The sequence below is a fragment of the Symphalangus syndactylus genome, chromosome 22 (genome assembly GCF_028878055.3).
Source record: "Symphalangus syndactylus isolate Jambi chromosome 22, NHGRI_mSymSyn1-v2.1_pri, whole genome shotgun sequence".
In the NCBI taxonomy this organism is placed as follows: domain Eukaryota; kingdom Metazoa; phylum Chordata; class Mammalia; order Primates; family Hylobatidae; genus Symphalangus; species Symphalangus syndactylus.
Window position 1 is genome coordinate 30741854 of NC_072444.2, and position 17206 is coordinate 30759059.

General features: G+C 57.2%; 1 protein-coding gene across 2 annotated transcripts in view; it reads left to right on the plus strand.

Moving 5' to 3' along the window:
• The window catches only part of CHD5 (chromodomain helicase DNA binding protein 5), an 81721-nt gene that overhangs the window by 20619 nt on the left and 43896 nt on the right, over positions 1-17206 (plus strand). Inside the window, exons 3-11 of one of the 2 annotated variants that reach the window (XM_055262358.2) lie at positions 1948-2127; positions 5813-5931; positions 6556-6794; positions 8908-9032; positions 10289-10412; positions 12837-13003; positions 13174-13395; positions 15351-15557; positions 15798-16009. In XM_055262358.2, the coding sequence (XP_055118333.1) occupies positions 1948-2127; positions 5813-5931; positions 6556-6794; positions 8908-9032; positions 10289-10412; positions 12837-13003; positions 13174-13395; positions 15351-15557; positions 15798-16009 (1595 nt within the window). Of the gene's footprint in view, positions 1-1947; positions 2128-5812; positions 5932-6555; positions 6795-8907; positions 9033-10288; positions 10413-12836; positions 13004-13173; positions 13396-15350; positions 15558-15797; positions 16010-17206 lie in introns of those variants that run through there. The other variant, XM_055262359.1, reaches the window with a different exon arrangement.

Consider the following 17206-nt stretch of genomic DNA (forward strand, 5'->3'; position numbering starts at 1 on the left):
TTCATCCTTGGTAGGTTTGTGGGGTTTGTTCTCTGGCAGCTGAAGGCCACCCAGGGCCCCTTCCTCCGTCCAGCCCCAGCCTCTGTCCATGGTGCTGAAGTTCATGGCGGCCTCTCTTGTGCTTACCTTTGCTGGGGTGAGGGCTCGGGGAGAGGGTGTCTCTCAGATCTCCTGAAGGGTGGTCTCTTGAAGCTGGCCAAACTCTGACACTGTCAAGGGGACATGGACATCACTGTCTGATCTCCACCTCCCCAAAGGACCGAGGCCGAGCCTGGGAGCTGTGGCTCCAGGGCCCAGCATCTCCTCCAGCCTTGAGAGCAGGCTCCCAGCCAGTGGCCGTGTCAGTATTCCCGGAAACACCCGGGTTCCGGAAAAGCAAAGAGCACAGAGGCCCTGCTGCTTGGCAGCTGGCAGCGCCGCTGACTCTGGAGACTTAATGGGCTAAGAGGTTTGGGAGTAGGGAGACTGGTGGGCAGGGGAGAGGGAGCGGGGATTCCAGGAGAGGGGGGAAGTGCAGGCAGCCTGTTGGAAGGCGTGCTTCCCAGCTGCATGTCAGAGGGGGCCCCCACCTCCCCTGTCAGTGACCGTCTCCCCCTCCACTAAGTGTTGGATGTGCCTGTTTGGAGCCACTCTCCTGGGAAAAGGCAGGTCATCCCCTCTTGACAGTGTGGCCTGAAAGGGCAGAGTTGGGCTGGAGACCTCCCAAGACTATCCAGGGAGGCCCCCACCTTTGCTGCCCCCTCATTCTCTTTCCTTCTCCCACCCTTTCCTTTCCTTCTCCCACCCTTTCCTTTCCTTCTCCCTCCCTCCCTCCTGCCCTCCCTCTTTCCTTCATCGTCCCTCCCTGCCACTGCTGTTTCCTGAGCTGATTTTTTATCTCTCCAGTTCTGTCTTCATCTCATCCCATGCCTCTCCTTGCTCACCCCAAAAACAGTTAACAGCAGTCCTGTGCATGGCAAGCCCTGCACGCGCGGGGGATCATGGCAGTGCTGCCCAGCCCCTCCCTGCGAAGGGGCTGTGGAGGGCTTCGCCAGTCAACTTGTGTCTCTAAAGGCCACAAGTAAACTGCTTTCTCCGAGGGGCAACACCTCTCTGGTGGGGTGCTCTGGTTATAAATGCCCTTATCTCCATATAAATGGGCCATTTTCTGCCTGTACAGACAGGAAACTAAATCAAGGAAGCCAAGCTTAAGAGCTGCCTAAATTACCTTGTCTCGTATGGAGAGGAAGCGGCCAGGGTGGGGTGGCAGTGGGGGAAGGTGGGCTTGTGCCATCCATAGCAGTGTCTGCAGAGTCCGCACATGGAGGAAACTGTGATGTGCATGCTGCATTAATTACAGGTTTCACCTGACGAATGCAGTTCCATGGGATGTGAACTTAAGCAGAGAGCTGCGGGGCTGGGGCCTGAGATGCAGCGGCCCTTCCCTGTCTGGGGCCCTTCCCTGGCTGGGGCTCTTCTTCTCTGGCTGGGGCCCTTCCCTGGCTGGGGCTCTTCCTATGCACTTCACTTTTTGACTCTGGGACCACATCCTCCACCACCAGCTCCTGGGTCCATGCCCCGTCATGTAAAACTAGTTCAGCCCCCAAAGTCCACAGAAGCCCGACGATGACTGAAGCGGAGCCTGAGTTCACCCGCAGGGCTGCTGGAGTGGGCTGAGCTGAGCTTGCTGATGGAGAAGCCTGCTCTCACGAGAGCCTCACCTCGCCTCACCTGCAGGCTCCACTGCTTCCTGTGGCATAGACCCTGGGGACAAGACTTGGCTCAGGCTGGCTTGGGGTTGCCCCTTTGGCTGGGCTTTGGGGCTGAGCTGTGAGCAGTGGCCTCTGATGATGAGTGGAGTGACCTATCCCCAGCGTGGGCCAGGAGGTAGCTCTTAGGGCCGTCCTGCCGCCCAGGACTCTGGATATTCCTGGGGCCTCTGTTGCCCTCACTGTCCCCCTTTTCCAGGGAAGCAATGATGAGCTATCAGAGAATGAAGAGGATCTGGAAGAGAAGTCGGAGAGTGAAGGCAGTGACTACTCCCCGAATAAAAAGAAGAAGAAGAAACTCAAGGACAAGAAGGAGAAAAAAGCCAAGCGAAAAAAGAAGGATGAGGATGAGGATGATAATGATGACGGATGCTTAAAGGTAACTGTGAAGGCCTGGCTGGGGGGACAGAGCGATATCCCCCTTTAAGGGGGCTGAGCCTCTTGCCTATATGTTCTTCTTTTTCTTCTTCTTCTCCTTCTCCTTTTCCTTCTCCTTCTCCTTCTCCTTCTCCTTCTCCTTCTCCTCCTCCTCCTCCTCCTTCCTTCTCCTCCTCCTTCTTCCTTCTTCCTTCTTCCTTCTTCTTCTTTTTTTCTTGTGTGTGAGATGCAGTCTCGCTCTGTTGCCAGGCTGGAGTGCAGTGGCGCGACCTCGGCTCACTGCAACCTCCACCTCCCAGGTTCAAGCAATTCTCCTGCCTCAGCCTTACGAGTAGCTGGGACTACAGGTGCGTGCCACCATGCCTGGCTAATTTTTGTATTTTTAGTAGAGACGGGATTTCACCATGTTGGCCAGGATGGTCTCCATCTCTTGACCTCGTGATCTGCCTGCCTCCGCCTCCAAAAGTGCTGGAATTACAGGCGTGAGCCACCGCGCCCAGCCTGTTCTTTTTTTTTTTTTAGATGGAGTTTTGCTCGTTACCCAGGCTGGAGTGCAGTGGCTCCTGCCTTAGCCTTCCGAGTAGCTGGTACTACAGGCACGCATCACCACGCCCAGCTAATTTTTGTATTTTTAGTAGAGATGGGGTTTAGCCATGTTGGCCAGGCTGGTCTTAAACTCCTGGCCTCAGGTGATCTCTCTGCTTCGGCCTCCCGAAGTGTTGGGATTACAGGCGTGAGCCACTGCACCCGGCCTGTTCTCTGCCTTCTGACCTGAGAGCCTGAGTCCGAAGGGCCAGAGTGTCCTTTCCCACTTGACTTGCAGATGGGGCCGTGAGTGCATGTGCTCTTGTGTGTGCGTGTGTGCATGCACAGTAAGGATGGATGAAATTTAGGGCTCAGTGGCAGAGATCGTGCAGCATCTTGCTGATGTACTGGCTGCTCTGCCAACAGCTTGCCTGCACGAGTGAGCAGCTATTTCTGGGGAGAGTGATAGATAGTGTGAGCTCAAGTTTAGTGTCAGGAACCTCTTGCTTGGAGCAATTTGGGAAAATAAAACAACAAATGGAGTCTTTGCCACAAGAAGTGCTGGACAGCTTTGTTTATGGTAGAGAGGGAACTTGTGTCCTGAAATCCTGCCCAAGCAGGCATTCCCGGAGTCTCCTACTGCATGGGGGGCAGAGCAGCTACAGCGATGGGCCAGCTCTCCCCCCGGGCCCAGCATCCCCAGGAACATGGGAAATGATGTGAAGGAAGCCAGGCCTTTATGGTCATGCTGAGGTGCTCCGGAGTCTCAGAGGCTGCACCCTGGGGCTCCTTGGGGAGGTGGAGAGGCCAGGGGTGAAGCTGGTGGACAGGCAGTGGGTGAGTGACAGTGCCATTCAGGAACACTGTGCTCCCTTTGTTCTTTTATGAGACACCAGGGCTCAGTTTGGGCTGGCCGCGGATTTAAAGATAAACGCTCTGTAAATATTAGTACAGTTGCTGTTGGGTGAGGCAGAAATCATGAATGTGAATAACTGAAGTTGGGAGGTGCTGGAGGAGGAGCAATTCTTCCTGGCGGTGTCCTGACACCTGGGGTGATTTTGTGAGTCAGTGGAGTGTTGTGAGTCACCGGAGACTGATCATTGCTGCGGGGCTGACAGTTCTGAAAGCTTCACTTAAGTGAGTGATTCAGGGTCACCCCATAACAGTATCATCCCCTCTCTCACCTGCTGCTCTGCTGTCCTGGGTGGGGGCCAAGGGGTCCTTGTGCCATCAGGAAAGACCATGTGTGTCCACGGGGGCAGGTCAGCCACAGAGGGGGCCCCGTGTGAGGAATTCTCTGAGCTGTCACAGAACAGGAGGCAAGAATGGGCTCTGGAGGCCTCCCGCAGCCTGGACAGGCAGACTGGTTCTCAGTGCTGGGAGACGCTCAGGGCAGCCTTCTGTTGCAGGAGCAGAAGCCCAGCTCCGGGGTCTAGGCAGTAGAGGGACGTGTGGGATCAGGGCCCTGAGAACTAAAAGGCAAGGGGCTTCGGGACTGTGGGACCCAGTGGTGTTATCAGAGGCTGTTTCTTTGTATCATTCACTCTGCCTCTGCTGTGGCAGTGTTGGGCTCAGGCCAGGCACCCTCGTGGCTGAGCACTTGTGGCTGACAATGAGGGCAGCAGCAGCTCGGGGCTTCTTGGCCCCTCCAGCAGGAGAGAGAGCAGGCCTCCAGTGTCCAGGTATGCAGGCAGGAGACCAGCATTCCCCCTTATTGGACTGGCTTAGGACATGACTGGCCTGACCAGACTTTGGCCTAGGAGTGGTGTGTACTGATTGGCTTAATGTATCAGGTTGGGTGGGGGCAGCTCAGGGCTGCTTGGAAGAAGTGGGGTGTCAGGGAAGGAGGAAGAAGGGTGGGTTGGGTGCTAACAATTGCTAACACATTTTGACACACCCTGTTCCAAGCACCTGCACGAACTCATTCTGTTCTGCAAGGCAGTGTGCCATTATCTCCATTTTACAGGTGAGGAAACTGAGGCAGGAAATTTAAGTAACTTATCCACCTCTCACCACTGGTATGTGGCAGAGCCAGGATCAGAGCCAGCCCATGTCCACAGCCAGCACCTCCCTTTCTGAGCCCTGCCAGCCTGGGCCTGGTCATCTGGTCACCCCTGGGCTAGCTCTCTTGAGAACTCACTGTGCCCCTGGGATGTCCCCCCACCCCAGGCCTCAGCAGTAGTTGGATCCTCTCAGGGCTGTGCCCCCAGCTGGCCCATTGTCCCATGCCCCTACCCCAGCAGAGTGCACTTTCCTTTCACTGGAAACTGGCAGTGCCCTGTCCTTCACAAGGGCTGATGTGGCTATACCTGGCACCCTGGGGAGGCCTCATGTCTTTTTTTTTTGAGACAGAATCTTGCTCTGCCACCCAGGCTGGAGTGCAGTGGTGCCATCTCGGCTCACTGCAACCTCCGCCTCCCAAGTTCAAGTGATTCTCCTGCCTCAGGCTCCCAAATAGCTGGGATTACAGGCACACACCAACACACTCAACTAATTTTTGTATTTTAGTAGAGACAGGGTTTAAGCATGTTGGCCAGGCCGATCTCAAACTCCTGACCTCAAATGATCTGTCTGCCTTGGCCTCCCAAAGTGTTGGGATTACGGGTGTGAGCCACCACCCCCGGCCTGGAGGCCTCATGTCTTTCTAAAGTGGCTTAGGCAGCCCTGTAGCTCTGCACCCTCGTCAGGGACATCTTCCCGTCTTCAGGCCACTGTGCTGTCCTGTCCAAATCCCTAGAATGCAGTCCCCCCAGAGGGCAAGTTCTGTTGTCCTGCCCTGGTGTCCCAAGGCTGGTCGGGCAGCCCTATCTCAGGATGGGGGCCTGGTCTCAGGCATCCAGTCTCCTTTCCCACATCTGGCCGATTTCCCTTTCTGGAGGTTCTGGGCACACACATGGCCTCTCCCCAAACCCTGACGTCGAACACTTGGTCTGCATTCCCATGGGCTGGCATCTGAGACGAGGCACAGATTGGGGGCTGCAGGGCTGCGGGGCTGCGGGACTTGAATGTTTCCTAGGGTGGGTGAGAATGATCTGGTTACATTGCAGACACGACCCCTCTTCTTTCCCCTGTGCCAAAGCCTCCTAGGCAGAGACCCTGGGGATGGGGGTGCAGGTCAGAAGGCCCCTCAACAACTCTACCTCTGGCCTGGGTCTCTGTAGGAGCCCAAGTCCTCGGGGCAGCTCATGGCCGAGTGGGGCCTGGACGACGTGGACTACCTGTTCTCGGAGGAGGACTACCATACGCTGACCAACTACAAGGCCTTCAGCCAGTTCCTCAGGTGGGCCGGGCACCAGGGCTGTTCTCGAGGCCCGCACATCCTCTGGTGGTACCAAGTCGGGAGGGAGGCAGAGGAATGAAGCCCAGGCACCTGGGGTAGGGGTGGGCTCTGTCAGACCGACTCGGCAACCTGGGGGAGCTGGAGGGAGCGGGCAGGACCCCTTCATGTTAACAGACCGCCAGGCCTTCCCTTGTGGGCCCTGCCCCTCAGCCCTCGAGTCTCTTCCCCTTGGGGAAGGTGGTTCCAGTCTTTCCTGGGGGGTCTTTCACCACCATGGCCTCTCAGCTCTGGTAGAGGTGGGACAGAGACCCCGAGGCCCACTGTAGCCCCCCTGTGGCCCCACAAGTCTTGCAGGGCGTGAAAACCCAGTGAGAAAATCACCAACTGTGTGGACAGGAAGCTGGGGTGTTTTGGGGGTGGGCTGTGGGTGTGGACAGGAAGCTGGGGGGGTGTTTTGGGGCTGGGCTGTGGTCAGCGGGTTTCCCGCCTAGTTTCTCTAATCAGGAACCTGGGGCTGCTGCCATAGATCGCACGCGTGGCAGAGGGGTGGGCCCTGCCGGGGAGTCGGGTGGGCCTCTCATCTCACCTGGCCCTGCCCTCACCCTCCTGCCTCTCCCCCTACAGGCCACTCATTGCCAAGAAGAACCCGAAGATCCCCATGTCCAAAATGATGACCGTCCTGGGTGCCAAGTGGCGGGAGTTCAGCGCCAACAACCCCTTCAAGGGCAGCTCCGCGGCAGCAGCGGCGGCAGCGGTGGCTGCGGCTGTAGAGACGGTCACCATCTCCCCTCCACTAGCCGTCAGCCCCCAACAGGTGCCCCAGCCTGTGCCTATCCGCAAGGCCAAGACCAAGGAGGGCAAAGGTAAGGCTGGGGTTGGGTGGGCACCTAGTCCCGCTGGGAAGAGGTCCCTCTCAGACCCTGTAGGAGAAGCCATGGGGCAGACGTGGGCAGGGAGGGGCAGCTGGGGTGCTCCTAATCGAGGGCTCTGTGCCTGTGTGACCTTGGATTGCCCGGTCCTTTCTCAGCAGTGAGGCAGCGTCGTCGCCTCTTTTGTGCCTGACTCCCTTTTGGGGTTGGTGGAGAAGCAGAGGCGATGATGTGGGCAGAGGTTTGGCAGGTTTGAGCCTGGCCAGCCAGGAGGTGCCCCCAACGTGGGCCTGGAGGGAGGGCGGGACCAGAGGTACGCAGGCAGAGTGGAGCCGCTCCAGCCCGGGTTTCTGGGAGTTGGCAGGCTCTTGGGTTTGAGCCTGTGCCGTTCCTGGGGAGGAGGAGGAGGCCCCAGTTGAGCCCGTCTCTCCTTCTTGTCTGCATACCCACTGTGTGCAGGGTTGTTCTCCAGGCCTCGGCCAGCGTGGAGCATGGAGGCCCTGCCCCTCCAGCTTCAGGATCCGGGAAGCAGGCAGGAGTTGGAGGGACTGGGCACGGCCAGGTCTGGCTTCCCAGGAAGGCTGTTCTGGGACAGGCCTGGAAGGAGATCGAGATCCAAATTCTGCCTCAGTGGCAGGGCGTCTGGGTGGGGAGGATGTGGGCAGCAGAGGCCCCCTGTGACTTGAAGGCCCTGGGGAGGGAGCTTTCTGGGTGCAGGTTTCTGGCCTCTTGGAGGTTGGGGACATTGATCTCCCCAGGGCTGTCAGTCACCTGCAGCTCAGCTTTCCTGGGTGCCCTGATTTGTTTTTTGTTTTGTTTTGTTTTGACAGACTCTCACTCTGTCGCCCAGGCTGGAGTACAGTGGCACGATCTCTGCACACTGCAACCTCTGCCTCCTGGGTTCAAGCAATTCTCCTGCCTCAGCCTCCTGAGTAGCTGGGATTACAGGAGTGCACCACCACACCTGGCCAATTTTTTGTATTTTTAGTAGAGACGGGGTTTTGCCTTGTTGGCCAGGCTGGTCTCAGAACTCCTGACCTCAGGCGATCTGCCCACCTCGGCCTCCCAAAGTGCTGGGATTGCAGGTGTGAGCCACCACATCCGGCTGATTTGGGTTTTGATGGAAGGGGCTGAGGGGGCTCCCTTCTTTCAGCCCCAAGGAGCTTTAGTTTCTGGGGTTCTGTGTCTGGCATCACCATGCCAAGTCTCTGAAGGGAGCCTGGTGGATGAAGTGACAAGGGTCAGTCTGTTCCCTGTCCTGCTCCATCTGTCTGGGCCATCAGGATCTCTGGAGAGGCTCCTGGCCCGCCCCTGTCTGCCCAACCTGCCTTATTTTCTTGTTTCCTCTCGGGCTCCAGCTGCTGAGCTATCGATTCCATGAGCTGCTTATTCAGAGCTTGGAAAATTGAAATAGATTTTCCGCGGCGCCATGGAGGGTGCAGCTGGGCTCCTAGCTCCATGTCTGTGTGTGTGTTGTGGCCAGAGGAGGGCCTGGGGAGAGGCTGTCTCTGTGGGGTGTGCATCCCTGCCTCCGGGCCCCCCTTCCTTCCTGGGTCATTACTCCCCAGGTAGCTAATTGCCCTGTGGCCAGCTCCATAAAAACAGCCTCAACCCTGCTGGCCCTTGCTGGAGTTGACTGGCAGAGGTGGGGCAGTCTTGGGTGGGACCAGCATTGCCTGGCTGGCAGGTGGGAAAAGGCCTTTTGGCCCCAGGACATCCTTTGGGGGCTCAGGCATGGACCACAGGTGGGCGGCTGTGCCTTCAGTGGCCCTGCTGGCTGTGGGGGATGGCTAGTGCCTCCTTTCAGTGGTTGGAGACAGTATAGGGGCTCCTTCCACAAGGGCCACATTTCTGTGGGTCGTGGACAAGGGGCAGCAAGGCGGTCAGGGCAGCCTCCGGTCAGAACCATCGTCTGGTTTTTGCCTCACTTGCTGTGTGATTTTAAGCAAGGGGTTTACCTCTCCAAGCCTTAGGCATCTCATCTGAAAAGGGGTGATGGTAGAAATGACCCTTTCCTTACTGGGTAACCAAGAGCTCAGCGAGATGATAGCAGGAAGCAGGCCGTCAGTGGTGGCAGTGGTTGGCTATCATCACTGCTGTTTTTCAGGGCCTGGAGTGAGGAAGAAAATCAAAGGCTCCAAAGATGGGAAGAAAAAGGGTAAAGGGAAAAAGATGGCCGGGCTCAAGTTCCGCTTCGGAGGGATCAGCAACAAGAGGAAGAAAGGCTCCTCGGTGAGTGTGTGTGTGTGTGTGCACGTGTGTGTGCGTTTGCATGCATGTGTGTCTGCACATGAGCACGCAGGGGCCAGGCGAGGGCCTTCAGTTCATTACAAACTAGCTGGGGCAGATCGCACCCCTCCCCTATTCTCCTTCCATCCTACATGCAGGTGTGTTGGGCCTCAGTTTCTCCATTTGTGTGATGAGGAGTTTAGATTGAATCCTTCCGAGGGCCCTTCTAGCTTGGACTCTGGGCAGGGAGTGCTCACCTGGCTCACCCTCCTGAGTGGGAGCTCAGTCCTGGCTCCTGCTGTCCACAGCTGCAACTCCATTTGGGCAGCAGGTGGAGGAATCTGTCCTGGTGGGGCCTGGCCGCCCAGCACCCAGGTCTGCTCTCGGGGGGAGTAGTTGGGTGGGGGCTGGACCCTAGAGAAGTGGTATGTGGGCAGGATCAGGCTGGCTGGAGCCCCTATTACCTCCTCCTGTCCTCAGAGCCAGCTCTGGGCCCAGGCTCAGACGCTAAGTCCAGGTCTTACTCAGCCTTGGGGCCCCCCTTTCTCTGTGAGTGTGAGGGGCATTCGCCCTCCTCACCCCCATAGGTAGCTGCCTCCCTCACCTCACCCCAGCCCTGCAGTGGGGTGGAGTCGGAAGCTTTCCCTGCACCATGGCAGGAGCCAGTGTTAGGTCTGGAGGGGAGCATGGAGAGAAGGTGTGGCCCGCCCTGCAGCTGATGGTCCAGTTCAGCTTAGCAGATATTTGTTGAGCACCTACTGTGTACCAGGCCCTCTGCTCAGCCACAGTGGGCCGTGGTCCTGTAGCACTTGTCACCTGGCAGGCATGTTCGCTGGTGGAGAGCCCGTGATGTACCAGTCAGACAGCACAGGCCAGACCTGGCACACAGGCAGCCACAATAGATCCAGTAAAGGAGAGATCTGGGAAGACTCCTTGGAGGAGGTGTCCCTAGGGCTGCCCTTGAAGGATGTTTAGGAGTTTGGCAGGATGGGGGGCAGGGCCTGGGGAGCTGTTCAGAGGTGGAAATTGCGGGAAGTGTCTGAGGCTGGAGAGCAGGGCTCTGGGTGGGTGGTGGGACATCGGGCTGGACAGGTAGGCTGTAATGTGAGGTTTTCAGCTGTGTGGGGGGCTGAGGTGAATCACAGAGAGCACTGTGTCTCCAGACCCTCTTCTGTGCTTTGTCCCGCCCCACACTGCCCGGGCCAGTGAAGCCTTCTGGGTGAGGCTCTGGGATCACAGGACTCTGTCTTCCCCTGCAGAGTGAAGAAGATGAGAGGGAGGAGTCGGACTTCGACAGCGCCAGCATCCACAGTGCCTCCGTGCGCTCCGAGTGCTCTGCAGCCCTGGGCAAGAAGAGCAAGAGGAGGCGCAAGAAGAAGAGGAGTATGACTCCCCTTCCAGAGGGTTCTTGGCCTGCTGGGTGGATGTAACAGGGCACGAGTAGGACTCCCCATTTGGAGGGTTCTCGGCCTGCCGGGTGGATGTGCGGGGCATGGAACCTCCCCATGGGAAGCAGGGGGAGGGCATCCTCATGTGTCAGCCAGGTGGGTCCCCTGTGTTTCCCACATGGCCCTGGTCTCTACTGTCTGGGGAGGGGCATCCTGTCCCAGTGAGGAAACAACAAGGAACCTATGGTGGGAGCTACCCCAGGGCATTTGCATTAGCAGTGTGGTGACTGGAGAGGGAAGTGCTTCGTCTCATCGCCATCCTCCATTCAGTCATGCCCCACCCACTTAACACCCATCTGTCCCCTCACCTTCCTTCCCATCCCTCCTTCTCCCTCCTTCCTTCAGTCCCTTCTTTTTATCCATCCATCCTTCATCCATCCAGCCATTCATCCATCATCCATCATCCATCCATTTGTCCATCCATCCATCCGTCAGCTATCCATCCACCATCTATCCATCCATCCATTCATCCGTCCTTTTGTCCATCCATCCATCCATCCCATCATCCATCCATCCACTTGTCCATCCATCCATCCATCCATCCATCCATCCATCCATCCATCCATCCTTTTGTCCGTCCATCCACCCATCCATCCATCTATCCATCCATTCATCCATCCATCCATCCCATCTATCCATCCATCCCATCTGTCCATCCACTTGTCCATCCATCCATCATCTGTCCATTTGTCCATCCATCCATCATCCATCCATCCATTGTCCATCCATTATCCATTCATCTGTCCATCCATTATCCATTCATTTGTTCATCCATCCATCCATCCACCTACCAATCTATCCATCCATCATCCATTTGTCCATCCATCATCCATTTGTCCATGCATCCATCCATTTGTTCATTCATCTATCCATCCTTTTGTCCATCCATCCATCCATCCATCCATTTGTCCATCTATGCATCCATCCATGCATCCATCATCCTTCCATTTGTCCATCCATTTGCCCATCCATCCATCCATCCATCCATTTGTCCATCCATCCATCATCCATCCATTTGTCCATCCATCATCCATTCGTTTGTCCATCCATTCATCCATCCATTTGGTTTATCCATATATCCATCCATTCTTTTGTCCATTCATCCATCTATACATCTGTCTATCCATCCACTTGTCCATGCATCCATCCATCCATCCATCCATCCATCCATCCATCCATCCATCGTCCATCCATTTGTCCATCCATCATTCATCCATTTGCCCATCCATCCACTCATTTGCCCATCCATCCATCCGTCTGTCCATCCATTTGTCCATCCATCCATCCATCATCCATCCATTTGTCCATCCATCATCCGTTTGCCCATCCATCCATCCATCATCCATCCACCTATTTGTCCATCCATCCATATTCTATCCATTTGTCCATCCATTATCCATCCATTTGTTCATCCATCCATCCATTTGTCCATTAATCACCCATCCATCCATTTGTGCATTCATCATCCATCCATCCATTTGTCCATTCATCATCCGTTCATCCATCCATCTATCCATCCATTTGTTCATCCATCCGTCCCTCCATTTGTCCATTCATCATCCATCCATCCATTTGTCCATTCATCATCCATCCATCCTTCCATCCACCTATCCATCCATTTGTCCATCCATCCATCCATTTGTTCATCCATCAGTCCACCTATCCATTTGTCCATCCATCCATCCATCCATTTGTCCATTCATCATCCATCCATCCTTCCATCCACCTATCCATCCATCCATTTGTCCATCCATCCATCCATTTGTTCATCCATCAGTCCACCCATCCATTTATCCATCCATCTATCCATCCATTTGTCCATTCATCATCCATTCATCCATCCATCCATTTTTCCATCCATCCATCCATCCATTTGTTCATCCATCCATCCCTCCATTTGTCCATTCATCATCCATCCATCCATTTGTCCATTCATCATCCATCCATCCTTCCATCCACCTATCCATCCATCCATTTGTCCATCCATCCATCCATTTGTTCATCCATCAGTCCACCCATCCATTTGTCCATCCATTTGTCCATTCATCATCTGCCTATCCATCCATCCATCCATTTGTCCATCTATCCATCCATTTGTCCATCCATCCATCATTTATCCATTCATCTTTCTACCCATCCACCCACTCTCCTACCCTTCCTTCCTTCCTTCTTTCCTTTTATCCGTCTTCTATCTCCTCACCCTTTTACCACCTCAACCATCAGTCTATTCACCTACCCACCTTTCCATCCACCATCTATTAGGCATCTACTCTGTGCCTGTCTGGCCTGGGGCGATGCAGTTGGTTGTGTGCTGGGAGTGCAGATGAGGCCTTCCATGACTGCCTCTCCCCTACCCTAGTTGATGATGGTGACGGCTATGAGACAGACCACCAGGATTACTGTGAGGTGTGCCAGCAGGGTGGGGAGATCATTCTGTGCGACACCTGCCCGAGGGCCTACCATCTCGTGTGCCTGGACCCAGAGCTGGAGAAGGCTCCCGAGGGCAAGTGGAGCTGCCCCCACTGTGTAAGCCTTGGCAGAGCCCCGGGCTGGGGGTGGGGCCACGCCTGGCTCCCCCACCCCTGTGCCCTCATCTGGGGGCAGAATGCGGGGAGATGCTGTGGGGGAGGGAGGGAGTCGGGCCTGGTGGAGGAGGGACCCCGCCCAGGGTGCCTCCACCTGGCCTCCTCCCCCAGGAGAAGGAGGGGATCCAGTGGGAGCCCAAGGACGACGACGACGAAGAGGAGGAGGGCGGCTGCGAGGAGGAGGAGGACGACCACATGGAGTTCTGCCGCGTGTGCAAGGACGGGGGCGAGCTGCTGTGCTGCGATGCCTGCCCCTCCTCCTACCACCTGCATTGCCTCAACCCGCCGCTGCCCGAGATCCCAAACGGTGAATGGCTCTGCCCGCGCTGTACTGTGAGTGTTCCGCCCGCCCCGCGCCGGACGCCCCGCCCCACCCCAGGAACAGGCCCCGCCCCCAGGGGAAGGCCTGCCCTCCTCCAAAGGCCCCGCCCCTGCCGGCTCCGGCCCCGCCTCAGTAGCCGATCCCGCAAAGCTTCGCCCGCACCGCTCGAGGCCCCGCCCACTCTAGCTTCCCCGCGCCCTTTTCCGCGTCTGACTCCCCTAGAGACGGGAGGCATGAGTGTTAGGGAAAGGCAGACAGGTGTGGTGATCATGCCAACACCGCGACCATTGTTCAGTGACCACGTGCTCTGCAAGGGCTCCACATCCATCATAGTGTCCTTTAACATTACTGAGTATTCTGGCGCCAGGCATGTTACTCCCTTTTTAGATGAGAAAACTGAGGCTCAGGGAAGCAGAGTGACCTGCCTAAGGCCACACAAGGGCAGAACTGTCCACTTAGATTCAGGTTCCTGGGGCCACCCCAGACCTGGCTCCTGTTCCAAGGCTGGGGATAGGGAGAGGGCAGGAGGCTCCTAGGGTCGGAGCCTCAGTTTCTACAGGAAGAGGGGCACGCCCCCATCTGTCACTCCCCAATCACAGTAGACATCGGAAGGCCCCTTGCCCCGAGCTGTCTGCCCTGCCCCCGGTGGTGCCAGATCCCCCACCCCTCAGGTCCTGGGCTGTGCCGCCTTTAGCCCTGGGCCGTCCTGTGTGCACTGTGTGTGTGTATGTGTGTGCGTGCATCCGTGCGCGTACTTGTCTGTGTCTGTGTAGGGGCCAGGGGAGGACCCTTTTGAGGGGTGCAGGCTTCTGTGCTTTCCTAGGATTGATGGAAGGCCCTGGGGATGGGAGGGGGGCAGGAGTGGTGTTCCTCTCAGCTTCTTCCCTGAGGGGTTGGGATGGGGGTAGGAGGGTCCATGGCCTGGGTAGGAAGGGTCCCCTCTTACATTCCCCCAAGAGCCAGTGGAGGAGACTTTCCTGCCTCCCATGTCCTCCTCCTCCTCCTTTGCTGTCACCAAGGCCAAAGGCAGGCTGGCTGTGTGGTGTACCTTGCACCTCCACAATGCCTTCAGGTGTGACGTGGCACCACAAATCTGGTAGGTGGAGGAAGGGGTGGGCCATTTTACAGATGGGAAAGCAGGCTCTGGAGGCTTGGATGAGTTTCCGAGGACAGGTAGTAGCAGAGCTGGGACCTGCTATCCCCAACAGAGCTGTCTCCCTGAATCAGTCACCCCTGACCCTGTCCAGTCAGACTCAGCACCGCCTCCTTGGAGGGCCAAGGCTGCTCCCACCCATCTCAGGGCCCAGGTGGTGTGGTTTGTGGCTGTTGCATTTCTCGCCTTTGCCAGCCAGCAGCTCACTGTCACCCTAGCATCTGTCGGAGCCCCTACAGTGTGTCTGTGGGCTGCCAGAGATGGGGCCTCATTGTCCCAGCCCAGACGCACGGTGCCTGGGTGCAGCCCTGCCCCGGGTGAGGGATGGTGGATGGGGCTGCCGTGTCCCTGGGCTCCAGCACGGGGCTCATGCTCCCTGAGTGCTTGGGGGTCACACAATGATGTGACCTCTTTTCAGGGGGCAATGGGAAGACCTAAGGTAGGGGAAGTCCAGAATCTCATGTTCTGCTCCCTGCTCTGCTGTCCCTTGCCGAGTGGGCCTCAGTTTCCCCCTCTGTCCTATGCATGTGGCAGTCTCACCTACGCTGGCTCAGATATTCTGGGTGCCGATAAGTTCACCGTTGAGTGAAAGGGCCACGTGGTCTCACAGACCCCCACTGCCCATCTCCTGTGTGCATGACCCATGCGGCTCCTGGGGACGGGGTGGATGTCATGGCGTCACCGTGGTACTGTTCTGACTTGGGGACAGTGGCACTGATGGGAGGGAGCCTGCATGGCAGCCTGCTGTCATGGGAGCCTCAGGGTGGGGCCCTGCAGCTGAGCCCCACCTTGGGGACCCTTCTGTGTCCACAGTGCCCCCCACTGAAGGGCAAAGTCCAGCGAATTCTACACTGGAGGTGGACGGAGCCCCCTGCCCCCTTCATGGTGGGGCTGCCGGGGCCTGACGTGGAGCCCAGCCTCCCTCCACCCAAGCCCCTGGAGGGCATCCCCGAGAGAGAGTTCTTTGTCAAGTGGGCAGGGCTGTCCTACTGGCACTGCTCCTGGGTGAAGGAGCTACAGGTAAGTGCCTGGCAGGGTGGCTGTGCTAACGCCCGGGACCTGGTGAGCCCTGGACCTTCCTGGGCTGGCGGGAAGGGGCTGAAGCGCCTCTGACTGAGGGGTGCTGTTGGGAGTTGGGGTGGTGCTGAGTGGGAGGATTGTCCTGCCTGGGACCTGGGCTGGGGCTAGAGGAGCTGGGTAGGGAGACGCAGAGGGCCATGGCCCATCTCCCTTCTGTGACTCGTGCCCCTCCGTGAGCAGCTGGAGCTGTACCACACGGTGATGTATCGCAACTACCAAAGAAAGAACGACATGGACGAGCCGCCCCCCTTTGACTACGGCTCTGGGGATGAAGACGGCAAAAGCGAGAAGAGGAAGAACAAGGACCCCCTCTATGCCAAGATGGAGGAGCGCTTCTACCGCTATGGCATCAAACCAGAGTGGATGATGATTCACCGAATCCTGAACCATAGGTGTGTGCCTGCAGGCAGCCACCCTGCCCATCGCTGGGGCCGGGCCGTGTCAGCTTCTTTGCCCTGTAAAATGGGTGCAGCGCAGGGCGCCAGGGCCCTTGCTTTGGGGCTGCCGTGCAGAACCACGTGTGGGCACAGCAGGGGCACAAGGAAGGGCCCAGGGCTCCCAGTGCTGGAGATCTGCCTGACGTGCTGGAGGGGCCGTCCCATGCATGCCGGCACACTCATGCACATGTGTTCACGCCCCTGGGGCGTCGAGACCCTCGTGCTGGGTTAGTGCTTGATACCAGCAAGAGGGTTCTGAGGACGCGGGAGGCCCGAGGTGTGGGAGTACGTCTACATTTCCCTCGCGTTTGTAACAGCAGCTGGCTGTACTGAGCACTGCCTACCCCGGGAGGGAGGCATCTTCCTTTAACCTCTGTTTTACTGATGTGAGAATAGGCACAGCAAGGTTAAGTTGCCAGAATCACACAGCCACGGGGTGGAGCTGGGATTTGAACCCCATGCTTTCTGACTGCAGGACCTGCTTTCTTAGCTACGGTTGCACCACCCAGTGCCCCAGCAGCAGCTCTTTCTGGAGCAGTCTGGCAGTTCCCTGGGATGCCTTAGCAATCAGAGGCTGCAGGAGGCTGGGACAAAGAGCCGGAGGCAGGAGGCCCGTGGGCTTTGGTTTTGATTTGGTGGGTGGTGGGAATGCCTGCTGATTCTTGAGTTGAGGTGCTTGAGAACTGGTGGTGGCTGACAGATGGCCCTTGGGGTGGGGCCCAGAATACCTGCTGCCTGGTGGCAGCTTGGAGCTTGTGCTCCCCATCCCAGCTACCCCGTGGCCTCTGTTTTTGAGGGGCTTAGGATCGGTGGCCTCTGACACTCAGTGCTTCTGGCTTCAGGCAGCTGTTGGGTAGAGCAGAGGTTAAGAGCCTGAGCCAGATGTTCAGATTTCAATCCTGGTTCCCAACTGCTGAGCTTTGAGGCCCTTTTAGGGAACAGGCTGCTGCATAGGTGACAGGAGCTTGCCAGAGACTGGCTGTGGGTGGTCTTCAGTAGAAGGGGCACGGAATTTGAAAAAGCTGCCCCCTTCAACTATGGGACACCCCCCTTTTCCTCTCCAGGCCTCCCTGAGAATGACCTTCAAGGGTCAGTTCCTATGGGAACCTGAGCCCGGCAATGAATTGGCCCACGGTTTTCTACCTTTACTAA